This window comes from Panthera onca, chromosome F2, assembly GCF_046562875.1.
Source record: "Panthera onca isolate mPanOnc1 chromosome F2, mPanOnc1 haplotype 2, whole genome shotgun sequence".
In the NCBI taxonomy this organism is placed as follows: Eukaryota; Metazoa; Chordata; class Mammalia; order Carnivora; family Felidae; genus Panthera; species Panthera onca.
Window position 1 is genome coordinate 49593995 of NC_138356.1, and position 22478 is coordinate 49616472.

At 36.2% G+C, this 22478-nt stretch overlaps 1 protein-coding gene across 48 annotated transcripts in view; it reads left to right on the plus strand.

Annotated features, from left to right (window-relative positions):
- The window catches only part of RIMS2 (regulating synaptic membrane exocytosis 2), a 602465-nt gene that overhangs the window by 195519 nt on the left and 384468 nt on the right, over nucleotides 1–22478 (plus strand). For 3 of the 48 annotated variants that reach the window (XM_060611115.3, XM_060611117.3, XM_060611114.3), the window contains exon 1: nucleotides 20893–21557. The exons of 36 other annotated variants lie outside the window; for them this stretch is intronic. In XM_060611115.3, coding sequence (XP_060467098.1) covers nucleotides 21436–21557 — 122 coding nt within the window. In that variant the 5' untranslated portion in view covers nucleotides 20893–21435. Of the gene's footprint in view, nucleotides 1–20883; nucleotides 21558–22478 lie in introns of those variants that run through there. 9 more of the 48 variants (XM_060611116.3, XM_060611113.3, XM_060611118.3 and 6 more) reach the window with 7 other exon arrangements.

The window sequence follows — 22478 nt, forward strand, 5'->3', positions numbered from 1 at the left end:
GTCGGTTAGGCATCTGACTTCGATTTAGGTCATGATCTCACAGTCTGTGAGTTCGAGCCCCACGTCGGGCTCTGTGCTGACAGTTCAGAGCCTGGAGCCTGCTTCAGATTCTGTGTCTTCCTCTCTCTCTGCCCCTCCCCCACTTGTGCTCTGTCTCTCTCTGTCTCTCAAAAATAAATAAATACAAAAACAAACAAACAAAAAAAAAACAACCAAAAAACTGTACTAAAAAATACTTCTTCCAGCTATATAGTTTGGGTGTATTAGTGATCAGAGCAAAAAGTGAGAAGAGAAATAGCGATTGTGTTAGAAATGAAGTATGAAATATTCTTTCCCTGTAATATATTGCTGGAAGTGGCACTGATAAGTGATAAGAGAGTTCAGCTTTTGAATGATCAAGGATATTTATCATTTGTCATTTTTGCCACCAGATGGCAAAGGTGTGCCCCCGAAGCAAAATGACTTGATTCTATTTGCAGAGATGGCTATAGGACTCCTCAGTGGATTAAGCTGGCACTGGAGAGTGTGAAAAACAGAACTTCCGGTGTATCATTGCCTTTCCTAGGTGAATATTATATTTATTCCAAAATGTTTGTGTCTAGTTCTGAGATCTCCATGTGCCAGACTTGTATTTACAGTTGCAGGCTGTACAGTCTTACTTTTTGTTTCATAAATATTTCAAAATCAAAACGTTCTAAATCTAAGTGTGTGTTTCCTCCCAAAGGGGCAGCTCTGTTGTCATTCCCCAGCTCTTGAGGTACCCTCAATCATCCTGCTGCCCAAGTTAAGATACTTCCATAGTATTTTCTAACCCTCTTTCTCTTGATTTTCATATTCAGTGAATATTTATTTACGTGCTTGGCCAACTGCACCTTTACTATATCTCTTGTATTCAACCCTTCCTTTCCAGTTATGGATATCACTGCCCTGTTGAGGTATTGTTTCTTGCTTTCTGGTTTTCTGGGTCTCAGTTTATTTGCTTTTCTCCATTCTCTACTCTCCTTCCAGAATAAGGATTTTATTTTATTTTTATTTTTTTTAATTTAATTTTTAATTTTTAATTTTTAAAAATTTACATCCAAATTAGTTAGCGTATAGTGCAACAATGATTTCAGGAGTAGATTCCTTAGTGCCCCTAACCCATTTAGCCCATCCTCCCTCCCACAACCCCTCCAGTAACCCTGTTTGTTCTCCATATTTATGAGTCTCTTCTGTTTTGTCCCCCTCCCTGTGTTTATATTATTTTTGTTTCCCTTCCCTTATGTTCATCTGTTTTGTCTCTTAAAGTCCTCATATGAGTGAAGTCATATGATTTTTGTCTTTCTCTGACTAATTTCACTTAGCATAATACCCTCCAGGTCCATCCATGTAGTTGCAAATGGCAAGATTTCATTCTTTTTGGTTGCCGAGTAATACTCCATTGTATGTATATACCACATCTTCTTTATCCATTCATCCATCGATGGACATTTGGGCTCTTCCATACTTTGGCTGTTGTTGATAGTGCTGCTATAAACATGGGGGTGCGTGTGTCCCTTCGAAACAGCACACTTGTATCCTGTGGATAAATACCTAGTAGTGCAACTGCTGGGTCGTAGGGTAGTTCTGTTTTAGTTTCTTTGAGGAACCTCCATACTGTTTTCCAGAGGGCTGCACCAGCTTGCATCCCCACCAGAACAAGGATTTTAAAAGTACAGATATAACAAAGTCATTCATTTCCTCTCATTTGATACCTTCCCATTTTGTACTTAAATTTCAAATCCTTAGTTTTCTGAGGGACATTAGCATCCATTGATTACCTAGTATGTTCTAGGCTCTGCGAGAAAAAATGTAAGGCGTTTAATTTTAATTCCCACGAGAATGTAAGGTGGGGCTTAAGATACCCTTTTTTATACTAAAATGGTTTCTCAAGATTCCAAAATCATAGGTATAGTTTCATTTGAAACATACATTTTTCTGGCTCAAAATCCTATCATTCAATTTTTCGAGGCTCACTAATTTTCTGTATTTTTTAACCTCATCTCCCATCACTTTCTGCCTCATGCAACCTATAATACAGCCATAGTAGATAACTAATGAATTTAAAAGTATCTTTTAGTCTTCAAATTTAGAGTATTTGCTCATGCTGTACCTCTTTATCTAGAATTCTGTTCTAGCAATGCATATACTAATTTAACAAATATTTATTGTTGATCGTGTGCCAGACAGTTTTCTAGGTGCCGAGGGTATAGCAGGGAACAAAACAGACAAAATCCCTCATGGAGATTGCTTTTTAGTTGGGGAAGACAAAGAGGTAAGAAATAACTAGTTAACTGGATAGTGATACAACTTGAGGCCTGTGTGTTGGAGGCTATGTGCGTGTGGAGAACGCTAGGGGGCGCCATTCCCTTAGATGTGAGTGGGACCTCCTACGCTCTGGCCTCAGTGCTGCAGAGGAAGATAATACAGGGGAAGAGAGAAAGGGATTTTTTTGAGGGGGAGGAGGGATGATTAACAATTTTAAATTAGAGGTTGGGGAACACCTTAACATCGAGTTAAGACCTGAAAGAGGTGAAGAAGTAAGTTACATTGGTAATGTCTTTGTAAGAACACGTTAACCTGCATAAAAGAACTAACCTACTGTTGCTACATATAAGACTGATGTCTGGTATAGTCTTGTTCCTTGGACACCTACAATGATGATGGAGCATTTTAGGTGCTTTAATGTATTTTTTAAAGCAGTTCTTATGCATGTTTGCTTTGACCCATCACATTTTAGCTTCAGTTTATAGAATGTGACTAAATATCTTGCTGTTTTTCAGGTTCTTCAGTCTATTTTCGGGTAAGGTGACCTATATCCCCATTTGTTAGGGTCAGTCCTGGCTTATACCTGTTGTCCCAGCATAATTTTTAAGAGCACTTACTTTACTCTCAAAAGTCCTGACGTTGACAATATATTACATGATCTCCCTATTCTTCTTGGGGGCTTTCTATGTAGTATCTAATGAAAATCATGCATAGTACTTGTTGGACTTGTAGAAAGCTCTGCATGGAACTATATTGCAGCAAATATCACTTCAGCTACTTAGCCTATAATATTTTTTAAGTATCTACTTTATAACACTCATATAGAAAGAGAAATACAAAAAAAGGTAGAAGATGCTCTATGCCATAAGATTTATAATCCAGGAAGTCAGGACTAATGATGTAGTCATCTATTTGAATTTGGTAAAAACAAATGTAACAAAATATAACTTAGAAATATATGGACTTAGAGGGGTGCCTGGGTGGCTCATTCGGTTAAGTGTCCAATTCTTGATCTCGACTCAGGTCGTGATCTCATGGTTCGTGAGATCAAGCCCCATGTTGGGCTCTGCGCTGACAGTGTGGAGCCTACTTGAGATTCTGTCTCTCCCCCTCTCTCTGCCCCTCCCCTGCTTGAGCTTTCTCTTTCTCAAAATTAAATAAATAAATAAATAAGAAGAAATCTATGGAATTAAAGAATTAAATGAACACATTTAAATGATGGAATTACATAGGGCACTTTGGGGAAGGTTTTATAGGTTTGTTAAAACTTTAACAGAATTTTAATGAAAAAAATTTAAAGACAGAAGATGATATAAAAATAGTAGGAAAGAAACTTGTATAGTGTTGATGTTCCTAGATCATTAATATCTCTTCTGCCACTCTAATTTATTTTGGTTCTCAGATGTAAGTTTTGTTAGTCATATTTATCAGTTTATGGCATTTAAGTGATCCCTATAGGGCTTTTCTGTTGTATTCTTTCCCCACCTAAATATGGATCTTTGAATAATAAAAAAATCTTGTATTGTGTATGTACATGTTTTAAATTACATAAATGATGTGGTGCTTTAGATGCTACATTTGAAAAGATTTATTTATGTAGGGATATCAGTCTATTGTTGCGTTATATTCTGTGGTAGACAGAATAATGGTCTCTAAAGATGTCCATAGATCTTGAGATGGGAAAATTATCTTGGATTTTCTAGATGAGTCCAGTCTACTCATTTGGGTTCTTAAAAGTAGAGAACCTTTCCTGACTGGGTAAATGAGATGAGATGGAAGAAGGAAAAGGAGGGATTCAAAGCCTGACAGACTTGACTGGCCATTGTTGAGTTTGAGGATAAGGAAGGGGACCGTAAGTCCATTCCGTAGCATCTAGAAATTGGGAACCACTCTCAGTTTATAGCCAGCAAGAAAATAGTGACCTTGGTCTACAACCTCAAGGAACTGAATTCTGCCAACAACATGAAGGAGCAAAGAACAAAAAAAAATTTTCTTTCCTAGAGCCTCTAAAAATTCATCTGGCATCTTGATTTTGGTCCATCGAAGCTTCCACTAGACATCTGACATACAAAACTGAGACAATAAACTGGTATTGTTTTAAACCACTAAATTTGTGGGAATTTGTTATGGCAGCAGTAGTAAGCTAATACATATTTCTAGTATGTATCATATTTTATTTGACAATCCATTAGTGATGGAGAATCTAGGCTATGTGAAAACTCCTCACTACCGCACACAGTGAATCAGTGAACATCCTTGGAACATGCCTCCTATGGACCTATGCAAGTCTGCTTCTGAAGTGTGTATATCTAGATGTGCAATTTCTGTAGCATAGGGTATATATATTTTGTTTAACTAGTTTCTGTTTTCAAGAATGTCTCTGTCCATACTCCTACCTGCAGTGCTTGAGGATCTGTGAATCCTCATCTAATTACTAATAGTAACATTCAGACGTTTGCGTTCTGCCAGTCTGGTAGATCTTAAGGGATATTTTTGTTCTAATTTGAAATTTCCTGATTACGTCGAAGTCAGGAATTCCTTCATATACTTGTTAGTAATTTGGGCTGCCATAGCTGTGAATTGTTTATGTATGTTATTTGCCCAATTGAAAAAAATTAGCTCCCTGTCATTTTCATCTTCAGTGTCTTTGTTGAACATTCTTATTTTGATGTAGTAAAATCCATTACTTTCTTTATAGTTTGTGATCTTTTAGTCATGATTAAGAAGTCAGACCTCACTCAAAGATCCTAGAAATATTCTTTTGCACTTTCTGTGGTTAGCTTTTATGTTCTGCCTTTTTCATATATGTCTTTAATCAGTCTGAATTTACTTGTAGTTATGACAAAATATAAGTTCAAGTTTAACCTTCCCATATGGTGAGCCAGGGTTCCCAGCAGCAGCTATTAAATAATCCACTTGCCCACTACTGGATTTTGGTAGCACCTGTTTATAACATATTTCTGCATGTAGTTGGGTCATTTTTGAGTTCTCTATTCTGTCCTATTGGTCTATTTGGCTCTCCTGGGACAGTACCACACTATGTTTTTAAACATTCTTTGAGATTTTTTTTATATAGATGATGGTGTCATGTGTAAAAAAAGGACAGCTTTATTTCTTTTCAGTTTGTAAGCAGTTTATTTCCATTTCTTGTACTATTTTACTGGCTAGTGCATCCACCTCAGTGTTAAATAGAAGTGGTAACATTGACATCTTTACCTTCTTTCCAATCTTATGGTTGATGCTTTGACTTTTTTACAGTCAAACGTGATGTTAATTGTAGGTGTTACATAGATATCCTTTATGAGGTTAAGGAATTCCTCTTCCATTCTTAGTTTGCTGAGTGATAGGCTGTGGAATGTTGTCAGGTGTTTTTTTCTGCCTCTATTGAGATGATAATTTGAATTTTCTTTTTTAATCTGTTCCTGTAGTAAGTTATACTGTTCTCAAGTGTTGTACCAGCCTTGCATTCCTGGAATGCCCCTTTTGTTCATGATGGTATTGTTCTATTTATATATTGCTGGATTTGATTTACTGATGTCCTGTTAGAGAATTTTTAACTTCTATTCATGAAGGATTTAGGTGTGTAGATTCCTTTCCTTCTAATATATATCTTTGGTTTTGGTATCTGGGGAATGCTGGCCTCCTAAGATGGGTTAGGAAGTGATCTTCTATCCTCAGTTTTCTGTAAGAGTTTGTGTACAACTGTTATCGTTTCTTCTCCAAATGTTTGGTGGAATTTGCCTCTGATGCCAGATGCCTGGAGTTTTCATGTGGCTAGGTTTTTTAAAATTATGAATTTGATTTCATCAATAGATATCAAATACTCAGGTTACATATTTATTCTTGAGCATATGGATAAAAAATATCAAGTCTATTTTTATAAGTCATGGCAGCTGTACTCATTCTGGGGATGTCTCACTAATAATTTGAAAATCATGCTATCTTCTTCTCTTTTAAAAATGCTGGAGACAGAATAAAACATTAAAAAATTTTAAGTTTATTTATTTTGAGAGAGAGAGAGAGAGAGAGCGAGAGCACACAAGTAGGGGAGGGGCAGAGAGAGAGGGGGAGAGAGACAATCCAAGCAGGCTCCGTACTGTCAGCGTGGAGCCCAAGGTGGGGCTTGAACTCACAAACTGTAGGATCATGACCTGAGCTGAAACCAAGAGTCAGATGCTTAACTGACTGAGCCACCCATGTGCCCGCAGAATAAAACATGATAATAGAACACTTATTTCCAACTTTAACTTTTCCATGTACCTACTGATCTCTATCTTAGAACCATATTTTATTTCAATTTCAACTTACCTTTTTGTCTGCCAGTATCTTTGGGATAATTCCAGTGACATTTTTCCCTCTGCGTCTCTGGCTGGATTTGGCAACTTTTTACTTTTCACACAGAGACGTTCAGGCAGTTAATTTCCTTTGACTTATAGAAATTTTGCCTTTTGTTCAGTTATTTTGTCTTTCTTTTTTTTTTTTTATTTTAATTTTTTTTTCAACGTTTTTTATTTATTTTTGGGACAGAGAGAGACAGAGCATGTTTTTATTTATTTTTGGGACAGAGAGAGACAGAGCATGAACGGGGGAGGGGCAGAGAGAGAGGGAGACACAGAATGGGAAGCAGGCTCTAGGCTCCAAGCCATCAGCCCAGAGCCTGACGCGGGGCTCGAACTCACGGACCGCGAGATCGTGACCTGGCTGAAGTCGGACGCTTAACCGACTGCGCCACCCAGGCGCCCCATATTTTGTCTTTCTTATTCAAAGTCTTGGAAAGTTGTTACCTACTTCCTTCACAGTATGACTTGACTATATTGGTCACTTTAGAACGAGTTGCTTTTCAGTCTTACCTCAAATATTATAAGCCAATATCCATTCTCCTAATCAGTGACATTTGATTGACTTACACTGAACTTGTTGCTTACTATTTCTTGAGAAAAAAAAAAGTGTCCATAAATTCATTTTTAACAAGCTTCTTTTGAAGGCCATATATTCACTTAAATATGGTTTTGTTTTGGTACTGATCATTATATCAAGGAAAGTAAAGTTGGAAGGAAAGGAAAGCTAGAAAGACATTAAGATGGAATAATTTGTTAGTCAGTGGTGGTGGTTTTGTTAGCCAGAAACACTCTTTTTTAAGTAATTGCTGAGAAAATTATCGGTTAACACCAAACCATTTGTGAGACCATTGGTGAGACTATAATTCATTCCAACACTAATGTGTATCTTGGATTTCTCAAGTCATTCATGCATAAATATATAAGATTTAATAAGCTATAACAAGTTCTTAACTAATATTAGTATATATGCTTATATAATTCTTTACACCAATTTTTAAATGAGCGGGGGAGGGGCAGAGAGAGAGAGAGAGAGACATACAGAATCTGAAGCAGTCTCCAGGCTCTGAGCTGACAGCACAGAGTCCGAAGTGGGGCTCGAACTCACGAACTGTGAGATTAGGACCTGAGCTGATGTCTGGCACTTAACCGACTGAGCCACTCAGGAGCCCCACAATTTTTTTTTTTTTTTTTACTGTATGTTTATTGATATATTGACAGTTTTAGTGTGAGAGTCTATTGATATATTGACAGTTTTAGTGTGAACAATGAGCTATGGGAGTGTTTGTAGTTTGGCTTTTATGGTGATATTAATGTGGTATACTGACTTCTAGGGCATCTCACCCACCTCTCCCCATACCCTGATATATACCAAGTGAAACAGTTCTGATATTGGTCAGGGATATAATGGATAAAGGCTACAAAATTGGACTGCTACACTAAGGTGGGCAAGGATGAGGACTGGTGAGTGTAGAAGTGTTTTTTGGATCTTTAATAAAGTGAATAAAGTGGTAATATATGAAACTTGGTTGGGATAAATAACTACTTCCATTTTTTTTTTTTTTTTCACTGTATATTTTCATCTCCTGTAGCTGATGCGATAAGACAGTTCTGGGATGAAACAACTGGGCAGTCCCCTTTGGAAGATCATAGAGGAAGAAGGGTGAGACTAAGAAGCTAGCCATTGGCTTTGCCATGTTGGATACTGAAGGTTAAGGTGCAAGAACAAATAGGCTTTCTAAGGCTCATACAAGGTCTAACATATCTCACCAGAGTTAAAACAAACAAACAAACAAACAAACAAGGGAGTTGGAGTCAAACCTTGAAATCAAGATCAAGACATATTTTCCTACTTAATACCTTTAACTGTTTGAGGATTCAGGCATCTAAATTTATCAATCCATAATAACATGAATGAGAGCAGTTAGTATCATGGTGGAGCCTTTGAATTCTTTTACACTTATTTATATCGAAGCATCTGTGCTCATATTCTCTACCTTTTTGCATGTTACTATAGATAAACAATCCCTGTTTTAGTTATGCATAGAACCTACCTGTGTTTTCTACCCAAGGACATTGCTCCTGCAATTCCCTGAAATCGTGAAAGTGTGGGATTAGGTGGGGAATAGTTAACCATTTACAAAAGTAAATAATCATGGTTCCAAATTTCAAGCTGAATGATATGGAAAGCTGAATAATTTGGATAATTTCCTCAATTTTAAATTTCATTCTATATGGGGAGTATGCTTACCACTTATTTGTTCTAAGATAGGAACACTACTTGCAGAAAGTAAATTTTCTTATCTTTTATCATGTGTCAGATATCAGAGAAAGCAAATATATAAGAGCCAGCTTAGATTAGAGCAGTGGTTCTCAAACATTTTGGTCTTGAGATCTCTTTACAAACTTAAAAATAATTGAGGACCTCAAAGAGTTTTTGTGTATATAGATTATATTTGTTGGTATTTACCATATTAGAAATAAAACCTGAGAATTAAAATATACCTTTATTAATTAATTTAAATAAACACTAAATCCACTAAGTTTTAACTAACCATAGGGAGGGAGTAAATAGAGTTCTAAGTTGACCTACAGTGAGGTTTGCCCTTCCCTTGAGTATGTATGGAACCTGTGACTTGCTTCTAGCTAAAAGAATATGGCAAAAATGGTGGGATGGTCATTTCTGTGATGACATTACATTATGTGAGACTGTGTCTTAGACCGAAGCCAGAGTTTTTTCTCTGGCTTTGAAGAAGTCACTTACCATGTAGTGAGGGGCTGTGGGAAGCATGTATGGCAGGGATCTGAGAGGGGAGTCTCTGGGAGCTGAACGCAGGAAAAGGAGACTTCAGTCTTAGAGTCACAACGAACTGAATTCTGTCAACAATCATCTTAGCTTGGAAAAGGACCCTAAGCTCCAAAGGGAACGTGGTTCAGCCAACACCTTGATTACACCCTTGAAACCATACTTGGACTCCTGACAGTTTCTATAGAAACCGTAAGATAATAAGTGTAATTTTTTTTTAAGTCATCATGATTGTGGAGATTTGTTTTGCAGCAATAGAGAACTAACACAACATATTTCCAAAAGAAAAGAAAAACTTAGTAAGAAAATTGGCATTATTTTACATTTTTGCAAATCTCTTTGATGTTTGATTTAGTGGAAGACAGCTGGATTCTTTTATCTTCGTCTGTAGTCAGTATCTTGAGATATCACACATAATTTAGCCTCTGGAAAACCCTACTGTAACACCCAAAAAAAAATGAGAGTCCAAAGGGCAAATAATGTATTAATATTATTATGAATATAGGTTTGACCTTGGAGATCCTCTGAAAGAGTCTTGGAATCCCCCTGAGGTTATTAGACTATAATTTTGAGAATTGCTAAATTAGAGAAAAAAATTTTATTAGTCCCTTATTCCATTACCAATAGAGTATTTAATTGTGTATACACAGAATTATATAAGATAACCTAAACTATATGAAACTCTCAGCTTCCTTCCCTATTTTTTACTTTATTTCTGGTTATGCCCTTGAGTTTGTCCATGTGGTTTATTTCTTCTGCTCCTCTTGATAAACAAATGTAAAAGATCTTTGTTGACTTTAGTTTCTTTTTTTTAAATAATTTTTTTAATGTTTATTTATTTTTGAGAGAGAGAGAGAGAGAGAGAACTTGAAGGGGGAGGGGCAGAGAGAGAGGGAGACACAGAATCTGAAGCAGACTCCAGGCTCTGAGCTGTCAGCACAGAGCCTGACGTGGGGCTCAGACTCATGGACCATGAGATCATGACCTGAGCCGAAGTTGGACACTTAACCAACTGGCTGAGTCTTCTAGGTGACCCTGTTGACTAGAGTTTCTAGGAGGAATAGGTAGGAATATGTTTAAAATGTAGTGAATTGGACAGGGTTTTTCTTGAAGTGATGCTGGCATGTTTTGACTGTAGCCTTTACCTACAATGTCATAGCCATTGAGAGATTTAGTTTAGAACTCAGAAGAGTTTGTACAATTTTTTTAATAAGAAATTTATAGAAATTGTCTCTTTATTTTTAATTCTGTATATCTTTTATCTTTAATTGTGAGTGCATTACTTAGTACTAGTGCATGTTTCTCACAAGCGTTTTAGTTTTAATTTTGTGAGATCTCTTTTATCCTTAAAAATCTCGAAGACATAGTCTCCTGAATCTCAAGATAGCTCAAAACACGATAAATTGCTATTGTCCTAAAATTTGGGGTACAGTTAGGAACATTAATACAGATCATATGGATTTCTTCTGTAGTAATCTATGGCTACTCTAGTTTTTTTCAGACAAATAATGCAGCAAAAATAAGTAGAGTAGAGAATAAAAATTGTTCTTACCTATAACCAACTATTTTTATTTCTCTGCTATATACCTGCAAGATGCTTGTATATATTATTTAACACAGTTGGAAGTTTTGAGGTATGATTGGAAGCTCTTTGTCTGGAAAGGTCTTTCCAGGTTGGTTTGAAGGTTATTGGTGGAACAGTTCTCACTGTGCTTACATAATTACACAGTGCTTGAACTGGAAAATTAAACTTAAGGGTGACCTCCCCTCTCTACTGATAAAACCCCCTTTTATTTTTTTCTTTTTCAGTTCTTCTTTCTTTTTATAACTTTCCACCTGAGCACTTTTTTGTTTGTCTATTTCTTAGATGTTAAGTTTTCAATTTATTTTTCCTCAGTAATATTTTCGGATTCTTGAGTTTTCTATTTATCCAATCTCTTCAACTATTTTCGTCTTCCTTTTCTCTGCACGAGAATTGATCTGCGTTGATAGAGCAGAACTGGCAAATTTTAGTCACATCTCTCACAAAAAGTTTATATTTTTCATGGCTATGATACTACAGAATATATGCACTCAAACTTGTGGGGTAAAATTGCTTTTCGCTTCTGTGATATATATCTGAAATTTACTTATGTAAATTACTTGACATGGTTGAAAGTTTTGAGTTATGATTTAAAATCACTGTCTGGAAGGTGGTAAGAAACCTGTTTCTTATAGTCGACTTTGCTTAATAAGAATTAGAGTCATGTGAGTGGGGGGAGGATTATGAAAATTTGATTTTTTTTCATTGGAATATTTCCCTTTCCTGTCTAAATATATTTTGATGCAGTGCTTTGGTGCATCTTTGCGTTTTACTCCCTCAAAAAATATGAGATTTGGGAGTTATGTTTATGTCCAAGCCTACTGTGATCTTTTTATTTGTGTTTTCCTATCATTTCTTTTTTTACATTCTGGGGGCACTTTTAAACTATAAAGTTAGCTTATGTTTTAAATGAGAGCATTCATGAGGAGTTGCTGACTGAGAGCCATGATAGTACTTAGTAAGGAGCGCTGCATTGTAAGGAGATGTGAATGCTCATTCTAACTTTGTCACCAACCACTTGGACAAACTAAAAATGCAGCTCTCTACTTTCTGTAAAATGAGAGAGTTTAGATTTTATTTTAAATGTGATAGGATGCCATTGTAGGGATTAAACATGGAAGGAACATAATATTATTTATGTTTTTGTGTGGTCATTCTGTTGTGTGGAGAATGGTTGTAGGAGACAGGTTTTTATACACAGAGAAATTAGGAAGAGGGGCGCCTGGGTGGCTCAGTTGGTTGAGCGACCGACTTCAGCTCAGGTCATGATCTCACAGTTTGTGAGTTCGAGCCCCGTGTCGGGCTCTGTGCTGACAGCTCAGAGCCTGGAGCCTACTTCAGCTTCTATGTCTCCCCCTCTCTCTACCCGTCCCCTGCCCACTCTCTGTGTCTCTCTGTCTCTCAATAATTAATAAATGTTAAAATAATAAAAAAAAAGAAATTAGGAAGCTATTGAACTAGTCTGTGAGACAGATATTGCTAGCTTGAATTTGAATTGTAGCAAGATGTAAATTTTGATGGATTTGTGTTCCATTTTGAAGATAGAGTTGACAGAACCTACTGATAGATTGGATGGAGGTGGTAGAGTGTCAAAGAAAGAGGGATATCAAGGATAATTCCTAGGTAAACCATGGTGTTGTTCCAAGATAGGAAAAACTGAGAAGGAACAGATTTGGATGAGGAAATCAGAAATTTTGTTTGGACATATATTTGAGATGACCTTCTGATTCCCATTTGGGGTTGTCAAGTTAATAGACAGTTATATGAGTTTGGAGTTCTAGGGGAAGATAAAGACAAAGATATAACATGTACAAAGTATTTAAGGCCATGGATTTAAATCATCTAGGTAGAGCATGTAGATTGAGCAACAGAAGACGTTAGGGCACCTGGCTGGCTCAATTGGTAGACCATGCAACTCTTGAACTTGAAGTGTGTGTTTGAGCCTCACGTTGGGGGTAGAATTTACCTTAGACAAAACAAAACAAAAAAGAACAGAGGTCAATAACATGGTCACAATAGAGCCTTGGACATTCCCAACATTCAGATGCTGGCAAAAGACCCTGAGAAAAAATTGCTACTGAGGAAGAAGAAAATCAGGAGAATGTGTTTCAAGAACAAAGAAGACAAAAAAAATGGTTAAAGGACCATGAGCTGCATAACATCAGTATCAAATGCTGTGGAGGGGAGTTATGTTAAGAAAAGAACAGAGATGGAAGTACTATAACACTGTATGTTAACTAACTGGAATTTTAAAAAAAGCTCAAAAAAGAGAAGAATGGAGGACTGCATTTGAATTTGGCAACATGGAAGTCATTGATGAGAGCTATCTTGATGGAGTATTAAAGATGGAAAATTGATTGTCATGGACTGAGAAGACGATATGAAGTGAGGAAGTAGACATAGCAACTAAAGACCAATTCCTTGAAGAACTTTTGCTGTGAAGAGGAGCATAAAAATGGAGCAGTACCTCGAAGGGAATTTGGGTTCAAGGGAAGTTCTTTTAAGATAGAAAATAGTATAGGGACGCCTGGGTGGCTCACTTGCTTAAGCGTCTGACTTTGGCTCGGGTCATGATCTCACAGCTCGTGAGTTCGAACCCCGCATCAGGCTCTGTGCTGACAGCTCAGAGTCTGGAGCCTGTTTCAGATTCTGTGTCTCCCTCTCTCTCTGCCCCTCCCCCGCTCGTGTTCTGTCTCTCTCAAAAGTAAATAAACCTTAAGAAAAGTTTTAAAAAAAGATAGGAAATAGTATAACAATAAAATCATTGGTGGCTCGATTCACACATAAAATAAATGTTATTCTTCATCACGACAAATGTCGTTAGAACCAAGAGGCTTCTAAAATAGATTCAATAATAAATAAACAAGTCATTTTAGGAGGGAAACAAAACGGGAAAAGGGAAAGCTAGATGGAAAATTGATAGAACAGGTCTTGTTTGTATTATACTTTCTACTTTCAAATTTGGTGCTTAATCACTCATAAGTAGCTGGGTTCTCTGATTAATCTTGATCTCTGTTCATTTGTAAGGGTCAAGCATGTCTAATTGTATTTTTAAGTTGGTAACATTGGATCAAGATGCCTGTAGATTTGCATGAGTTTATTTGCATAAGGTCTTCTGCTTTGGCTGAACCAAGACTAACAATTTTGTTTGCTTACCTTTTACCAAGGAAGGAAAGGGGGTAGAAAAAGGAAGCTTAAATGTCGTCTGTTCCCAGTCTATTTTCCTAGGCTAGGTTTGGGTCCTATTAGAGTGAGTGATTTCAGGCTAAAAGAACGCTTTTCAGGAGAATTGTTTTGAGGCACAGGATCACACATGGCAATTCTTCAATTTCCAGATGACGGAATATGTAACAGAGAGTTGATTATACCATTCTTCTTAAAACACTGCCTTTTATTGGCTTCTGGGTCACCACACTCTCCTGATTTCCCTCCTACTTTTGTGGCTGTTCCTCTCTTTCCTCCTTTAGTTGGTTCTTCTTTACCTGATGACTACTGTGGAACTTAGTTCCTTTGTGCTCTGTTTTAAACTTTTATTTTTCCTTTTCATTTTGAACTTTCTCTTTGGGTGATCTCATTTACCCACTTGATTGAAATCCTTACCAACATGCTGATGCTTCCTGAATTTATATCTACGGTTGAGAACTCTCTTCTGAACTCCAGGGAGATTACTTATTGCTTACTTATTTGCTTACTTATTTGTCCAATTGCTTACTTATTTGCCTTTTTAGCTATCTTGCATGCTGCTTAAATTCAACAACTCATCATCTTCCCCTTCCTTCTCCCTCAGTCTGCTCTTCCTTTAGCATTTTCTTTTTCAGCAAATTTTAAGACTATATGCTTGGCTACTTAAGAGAGAAATCTGAGAGTCATTTTTGACTCCTCTTTTGACCCTCATACTCTGCCTCCCAACCTGTGCAAATCAATCATTATGTCCTGTTGATTCAACATCTGCCTTTTTAGTCCTCTTTGTCTCCATCTTACTGTAATCATTTAAATTCAAGCCAGCTAATATGTTGCTTTGACTAATGCTTTAGCTTCCTAATTCATTTCCCTACATCCACATGTAGTGAGATAATATCTTGGTGTATTTGTGATGTTTCCAGTCCCTCATGATGTAATGAGTAGAAGGAAATTGCATGAAAGAAAAGAATTGTAGATGCGAACTCTCGGAGGCCAGTATTATTGCATAGTATTCTGTTTGCTGACGTATTTTGCTAAAACAATTTATAGTCGTGCCAATGATTATTGTTTCCAGTTTTCATGTACTAACAATGTGCAGTCAGTTTGCAAGCTTAGGTGAGTGCTTGGAGTCCCAAAGCTATAAACATTTCTTATACTGTGGTTCCTGGTGAATACAGTTATTAGGGATTGAGTTGGCTCATATTTATAGTGACATAGCTCCCTGAAGTTGTTGTATTGCTTCCAGGGATTCTCTTGACAGTTAATCAAGGAAGTAGCTACTTGGAGCTAGTGGTCCTAACAGTGGAGAGACTTAACCAAGTTGTGTTTTCAGAGACCTTGGTTCTCTTTCTTCTAATAGGTAGAATCTCTAGGTGTCAGATTAGATAATCACTCTGGACATTTTCATTCTGGAGCTTAAATCTAGGTCTGACTCTTGCATCCAATGGAAGAAAAATCACGATTGCTGCCAGCTTGTAGGAGTGGGAACTACTCTGGTAAGAGCTGCTTGGCACTGGGCTGTTGAAGCAACCCTGTAACACCTCTCATGATAATGCAGCCTGAGCCAAAGTGTAGTAGTATTAGCCCTCCTATTTCTGACCCAGAAACAGGAATCAGAGACAGGATAGTGCTGGTGGGGCTTCATGCATCTGTGGTGGCTTTCACGGTGCCCCCCCTTTCCTTTCGAAATCAGATGATAGAAACTAGTAGGAGTCCGTTCTGCAGCAACGACCCAAATTAGGGACAGGTAGATACAGAGTTCAAGCCCTGGGAAATACTACAGAATTTTTTTGTACATCAGAAAATAACAGTATCCACGTGTTCTTAAAAACTTATTATGAAAACCACTGTAGGTATTTTGAACTACACTGTTCTATGATTTCACTCTGGAATCTTTAGATTTGTAGTATGCTTACGTAAGCCGATCTTCCTTAAATATTGTCCACACTAAGTTGAGGCACAAGCCAATTTACCTTTATTGAGTAACTTTTCCCTTCTGTGCTTTTGTTCAAAATTTCATCATCTGCCTTTATTTGCTTATATCTTATCCCTGAGGTGAATGGTTCTATGGTCTTGCCTCAGGGAAATATTTACAATGCATGACATTAATTTGAAAAACATATGAAGACCACTTGTTCTCTGGACCATCTTTCTTATATATAACCCTTAGATTTTTATCAGTCAGATGCTTCAAATAGCCAATGGAACAAGAATAATGTAACAGAAGAGACAGTGCAATTGTTTCAATTATGTAGATAGAACTATAGATGTATATTTTAAGAAAACGAAAAATTCCTTTAACACGTTTCTGGTATTTTTGTTATAGATTATACATTTTATATATCATATAGTTTCAGTTATTGATTAGCTATGTTTAAATGTTTGCATGTATGGAGCATTTTATTTATTTATTAAATTTTATTTATTTATTTTGAGAGAGAGAGAGAGAGCGAGAGTGCACATGTGCAGGGGAGGGGCAGAGAGAGGAGAATCCCAGGCAGGCTCCGCACTGTCAGCACAGAGCCTGATTCAGGGCTCGAACTCACGGACCATGAGATCATGACCTGAGCCGAAATCAAGATTCAGTCGCTTAACTGACTAAGCCACCCAGGCGCCCTGTATGGAGCATTTTAATAGGCACACTTTCGTACTCCTAAAAATTCAAAATAAACCCAGACATCTCTAAAACTATAACATTGAAATATGCCATGAGGGATATTGAGCCTTACCAAGTAAGAGGCTTGTGTTGTTATTTAGAAGAGAATAAGTTCCCAATTTTTATGCTTTCATTTAGGTTTTGAATTTGTGGTGAATTTCTTAAGACATTTAGCTCACAGCCATTAGGCATTTGCAAACCAAGACTCTTAAGTAATTTTAATTTAAGAGCTTATACTTCAAGTATTTTTGAGGATGACATAATAAACAAGTTAGTGCTAAGTGTTTTTTTTTCCCCCTCCTTTGGTTGTTTCATAGTACTAACTAAACTATTTGAGTTGTTAGAATCTTAGGAACCTCCTGATAAAGAAGAGAATACCTCTGCTAATGCATATAGCTATTCACGTGAAAACTAATAACCTAATATTTGATTTACTTAAGCATTGCTAAGAAAAAGCTCATGGGCTGACATCATACTTAATTTGTTATGGTTATGGTATTGTAATTGTAGAATTCTCTACTTACAGGTAGATTAAACTTTGGGCTTTTTTTGTGGTTAATGTATAAAGAAATACAATGGAAGAAAAAAATGTGATGTCTCACCCAGAAATAATCAATATTAACATTTTAGTGTTTATTCTTCCAGTGTTCTGTCAGCTTTTGAGCATTTTTAAAGTTTTGGTACATAATACTAAATATTTCTCAGAAAGGTTCTACCCATATGCACTCTATCAGTAAATCTGATATGAGACGGTGCCTCTTCTCTGACTCTCTGGACAATACTTTGCCAATTTAATGGGCAAACATACACTTTAATGTGATTATTTTTATTTGAATTCTTTGATTACTTAGCTTGAACTTTTTCACGTGTTGATATGCTGTTTAGAAATCTTCTTTAATAAAATTGCCTCTGCTGCTAGAAGTTTCTTAACACCTCTTCTGGGAGAGCTCTAGTTTGCTTTGTCATTATCGGTGAGGTACAAAAGATTCTAATAGTACAGCCAAATTTCCACCATCAACTTCACTTGTGAGAGTTAATGCTTCTCTGCTGGACTCAGTGTAAATATAGAGCTAATTATCTAATTTTCCCAGAAAGAGGTGAGTATCAGCATTGTATCCTGTCAACATCCAACAGACAGAAGGATAGAGCCTTACACAAAAGAAATTCATAAAGAAATGCATGAACAAGTGTGATAAATAAAAGGAAGTAATTGTTAGAATCCTGGTTCCAATAATGTGATTCCTTAGGTAGCTCATAGTGAGGTTACTTCCAATTACTATGTACCTTAAAGTTTATAAAATGTGTTTATATACATTACATGTTCAAATATAATAATAGCCCTGTGAGGTAAATGATGTAGCTTGAAGAAACCATAGCCCAGGTATATAAAGTCAATGTCTTGAGGTATAATGGCTGGTTAGGTTTGGAGTTAATACTTAAATCTAGGCCAATAAACTCCAAGTGCCATGTTCTTTCTCTCATCGTAGAAGCCTCTGGTATTTATGTTACATGTGGCCTACAGTGTATAGAAAATGTAAAACAAATATTAGCTGTAAACATTCTTAAAATATTCAGGATAGTCCAACAAATTACACAACGGTTTTGATTGCAAATATTGGTTGCTTTTGTATTTATGGACCTTATAATAGGATGTGGCCGGCTAAAGTAAACACAGAAACAAAGAATCAAATTGAGCCCTGAGCAGTTTCTTATCCTACTTATGGGATGTGACTAAAAGCTAATTACCTTTTCAATAAAATATAGACATCTGTTCATTCAACACATATTTATTAAGTACTTACTTTGTGCTAGGCACTATGCTATAGAATAAAGCAATATTTAGCCTTAACCTCATGGAACTGAGGGTGAAAGACATTAAATATTTTTTTTCAAGTAAATATATAGTTACACTTTTATCAAATGAATGAAGAACGAGTACAGGGTATGATGAAAGTGCATAATAGGGGACCTAAGCTAAGTCAGAGAAAGTCTTCTTGAGAAAGTGACATTTGAATCCTTAAGAATGAATGGGAGCAGGCGAAAGGTTAGTAAGGGGAGGGGGAAGTGGAAGAAAGCACTTCTAGAATGTTGAGGGAACGAAGAGAAAGTTGACCAGTAGTGTGTGTTGTATAGTGAGAGCTGGAAAAGAAGGGTCTGAGGAAGGTAGTTGCTGTTTCTTTAGTCTTTAAAGAAGTAATTTTGCAGTTCATTCTAGTGATGTTTCCATTGCTGAGACCATTTTTTGGAACTCTTCCTATGACCTTGTCTTCAGATCCAACTCTGACACAAAAGAAACTTTTTTTTTTTTTTAGCAACGAAGAGTGCTTTTCAGTGTAACACCTTATTTAACAGACTTAACTTCAAAAGGGCTTTTGATTATTTATACAAATTAAACCTACCTGCAAGGGGGAAATATATACATACATACATATATGCACATACATATTCATTACAGTTAGTATGAGCTTTGAAATTAAGAATTTTAAAAATGTGTTTCCACTTATAGAAATTGACCTTTTATAGATATAAAAAATTCACTTATGATCAGAAGCTTAAAATTTTTAGCATATCAGGTTGCTTCTGTTTGAGTGAAAGGAAAGAAATCTATTTAAAGTTACTTACGAATTAAAACCATTGGGATGTTTGCTCTGACTGAAATATCTTTGATTAGGTCACTGGCAGGTAGTTTTCCTATTCATGTATAGAGACTGATCTATTCACAATGGATGTCTGTGTGTGTGTGTGTGTGTGTGTGTGTGTGTACATAGAAGACAGAATGATAGGGAAGGGGCATGTGATGTGGAGTCCAAGGCAGAGATCTTCATTCAGATACTCTATATAAGCTGTGTGATCTTCAATCTTTTAAGGCCTCAATTTCTTTTCATTTATAAGCAATAGCAGAACTACCACTTGCTCACATTTTCTGGATATTAAAAAAATAAATTTAGAAGTACTTTATAAGCCAAAAAATACTTTATAGTTATTACATATATATGTTTCATAAGTAGATGAATGTGCACCCATAAAAATATAAAATAATAAATAATAAGCAAAACAGGGGCACTCTTGGTTGAGGACAAACCCATAATTAAACATCTTAATTTCTAAAAGAAAGAAATTACTTAAAAATTTGCATTATTACATGTTTTTCTTGTGTCATTTCAAAATTTATATTATTACATGTTTATTTTGTGTTGCTCTTTTGTGAAATGCTTATTCATGTCAACAAAGAATTCACCAGTTTTTAAAAAAACTTCTTAGTGTATTTAAGTGCCTGGTTACTTATTGCTAGTGGTATACGTGTGGAAGGGGATGGAAAGGGTGAGGGCTAAAAGTTGAGGTAAAAAAGGCCTAAAGGGGATATACTTGTTATAGAAATGTCATGGTTTAGGAGTAGTTAAAGAGCAATAAAAATATTAATTGTCCCTGTAAGTGAGTTGATTTTTAAAATTTGGTTTACACACAACTTTTAGAGCATCTTTTGTAGTAACATTGGATGCACATGGATATTTAATAACCCAAACATTTGATCTAAACCAGAATTACTCTTTTAAGAATGGATGGTGATCTGAGGTACTCTAAGACAATTGGAACCTTCAGGAAATATTCTTTTCTGAGAAATGCTATGACCACCATTTATTGAAATAAATTAATAATAGTTGATAAAGTCCCTGGCCTTAGTTGTGTTTTTTGACTTGTGGAAACGTTCACATTTAATGTGTGCTGCCTAAGTGAGTTTTAATTGATAGAGTAGCAGAGTATAATTTTTTTCTAAAATTGCACAAATAATCATGTAGTCAATATGTACGGCCTTTGGAAAGAGACTGGCTTGAATGTTACTCATTTTTCTTTAAAAGCAAATGAAGACATTTTCAAATGAAGAAGTTAAGATGAATAAGTTCATGTTTTCCAAATGTCTCTTTGGAAGCACAGCATTGTGAATGCAGGCAATAAAAGCCCATTGTCTGTCTTATTGCTTCACGATATCAAAAGAAGGATATACCGCTTATTTTTAGGGTGTTCTGGTCCTATGCAGCAGCCTGCACAGTGAAGAGACCTACATACTCTGTTGCTGGAGTTGCTTGTTTTCCAGGGAAAGAAAAAAGGGTTGGGAAATGCAGAACTCCTCTCCTTCTTACCCAGTAGTAACATTGAGAAGATACCTTGTCCCCATTTTTATTACTTCTGAGATTTTATTGCTGGCAGCCAGATGTGCTGAAACTCCTGACGACAGCATCTATTCATTGCGTGTTTTTAATAGGCTTAGAGAAATATGAGTACATGAGAGCAGCTCAGCTTCACACTTCAGCTGGGAATGCCCAAAAAGCTTACTGCTGTTTAGAATTCTTGCTACAGTCAGGAGAAAGCCGAAAGCTGTACAGGCACTGAATCTTCTACGACTGAATTAGAAGAATAATGACTGTACAATTAACTATCAACCTCTGCTCATTTAAGCACAGTTTCTACAGAGCTCAGGAGAAATATGGAACTTGATTGGCATGTTTTTATTTGATGGTGTCTGCAAATAGATGACTTTAAAGACAGGTGGTAAGGAAAAATAAGAGAAGGGGGGGAAAAAAGAAAGAAAATGCAATTTGAGACATTGCGCCAGGTCTGCAATTCTGTCTTATCTCATTTTCATGGGGTTTTCTCATCCCCACCAAATATTTTACAAAATGAGCTTTTTGGACAAACGCTGAACAATGCAAGGTGAGTAAAGCTAAACTCTATTTCCTTCAGCATTGATGTTTTCTGAATAATAATCTGATATGCCTGTAAAAATTGTTCTGTACTGAAATGTTGGTATGATAAGGGTGTTGTCTTCTTATCACAAATATAAAATTTTATGTGGCGTTTTTCTTAATTGAATTTTGAGAAGGAAAATAAGCTTACTTCCAAGCCCCCCAAAGCATCTTAAATTTAACTAGTTTGACCTCTGAAACATAATACAGGCTGTTTCATGATTTCATTTTCTAATAACTAAAATGATCAATTTAAAATGCCTGATAGGTTTTTTTTTTCTTTGTGATCATGGCAGTGATTACAATGCATTTATAGGGATGGGGATATATAATCCTATGTGATTTGTTGGAAAATATGAATTAGCAGTCATGCATGCTCTTTGTAAAACATGCGGAAGATGTTTCCTGGGTCTGAGACATTTCTCGATGCAGAGTAGATCAATAATCACTTTTAAACAAGCTGTATTATCAAACTGCTAGTATTGCTTTGTATTTGGTCAGCTAGTTTGAAAGGATGCTTTGTTATGAATTCCTATTGCTTTTTCAACCTCATCATTTTATGTGTGTGGAGAAGATTGTGAAATTATGAACATATGTTTTAGACGGTTTCTCTGGCTTACACGAAAAGAGACAGCCTATTAAAGAATGCTTTTAAAATGCAGTTTTAGCACCCAGCTGTTTGCGTGGTGAGAATGTCTCATGTTACATACCTACTGTAGAAAAGACCCCATTTTAACTAAATATACGTGGAGAAGGGCTGAGGAAGAAATTTTTGAACATGATAATAATGCACTAAAGCCTTCTGGAAATTGAGGGAGAAGTAATAGTGCACAGAATATTGAATGGTTCTTCTGGTCTCTTCTGAACAATGTGAGGCAGCCTATTTAGA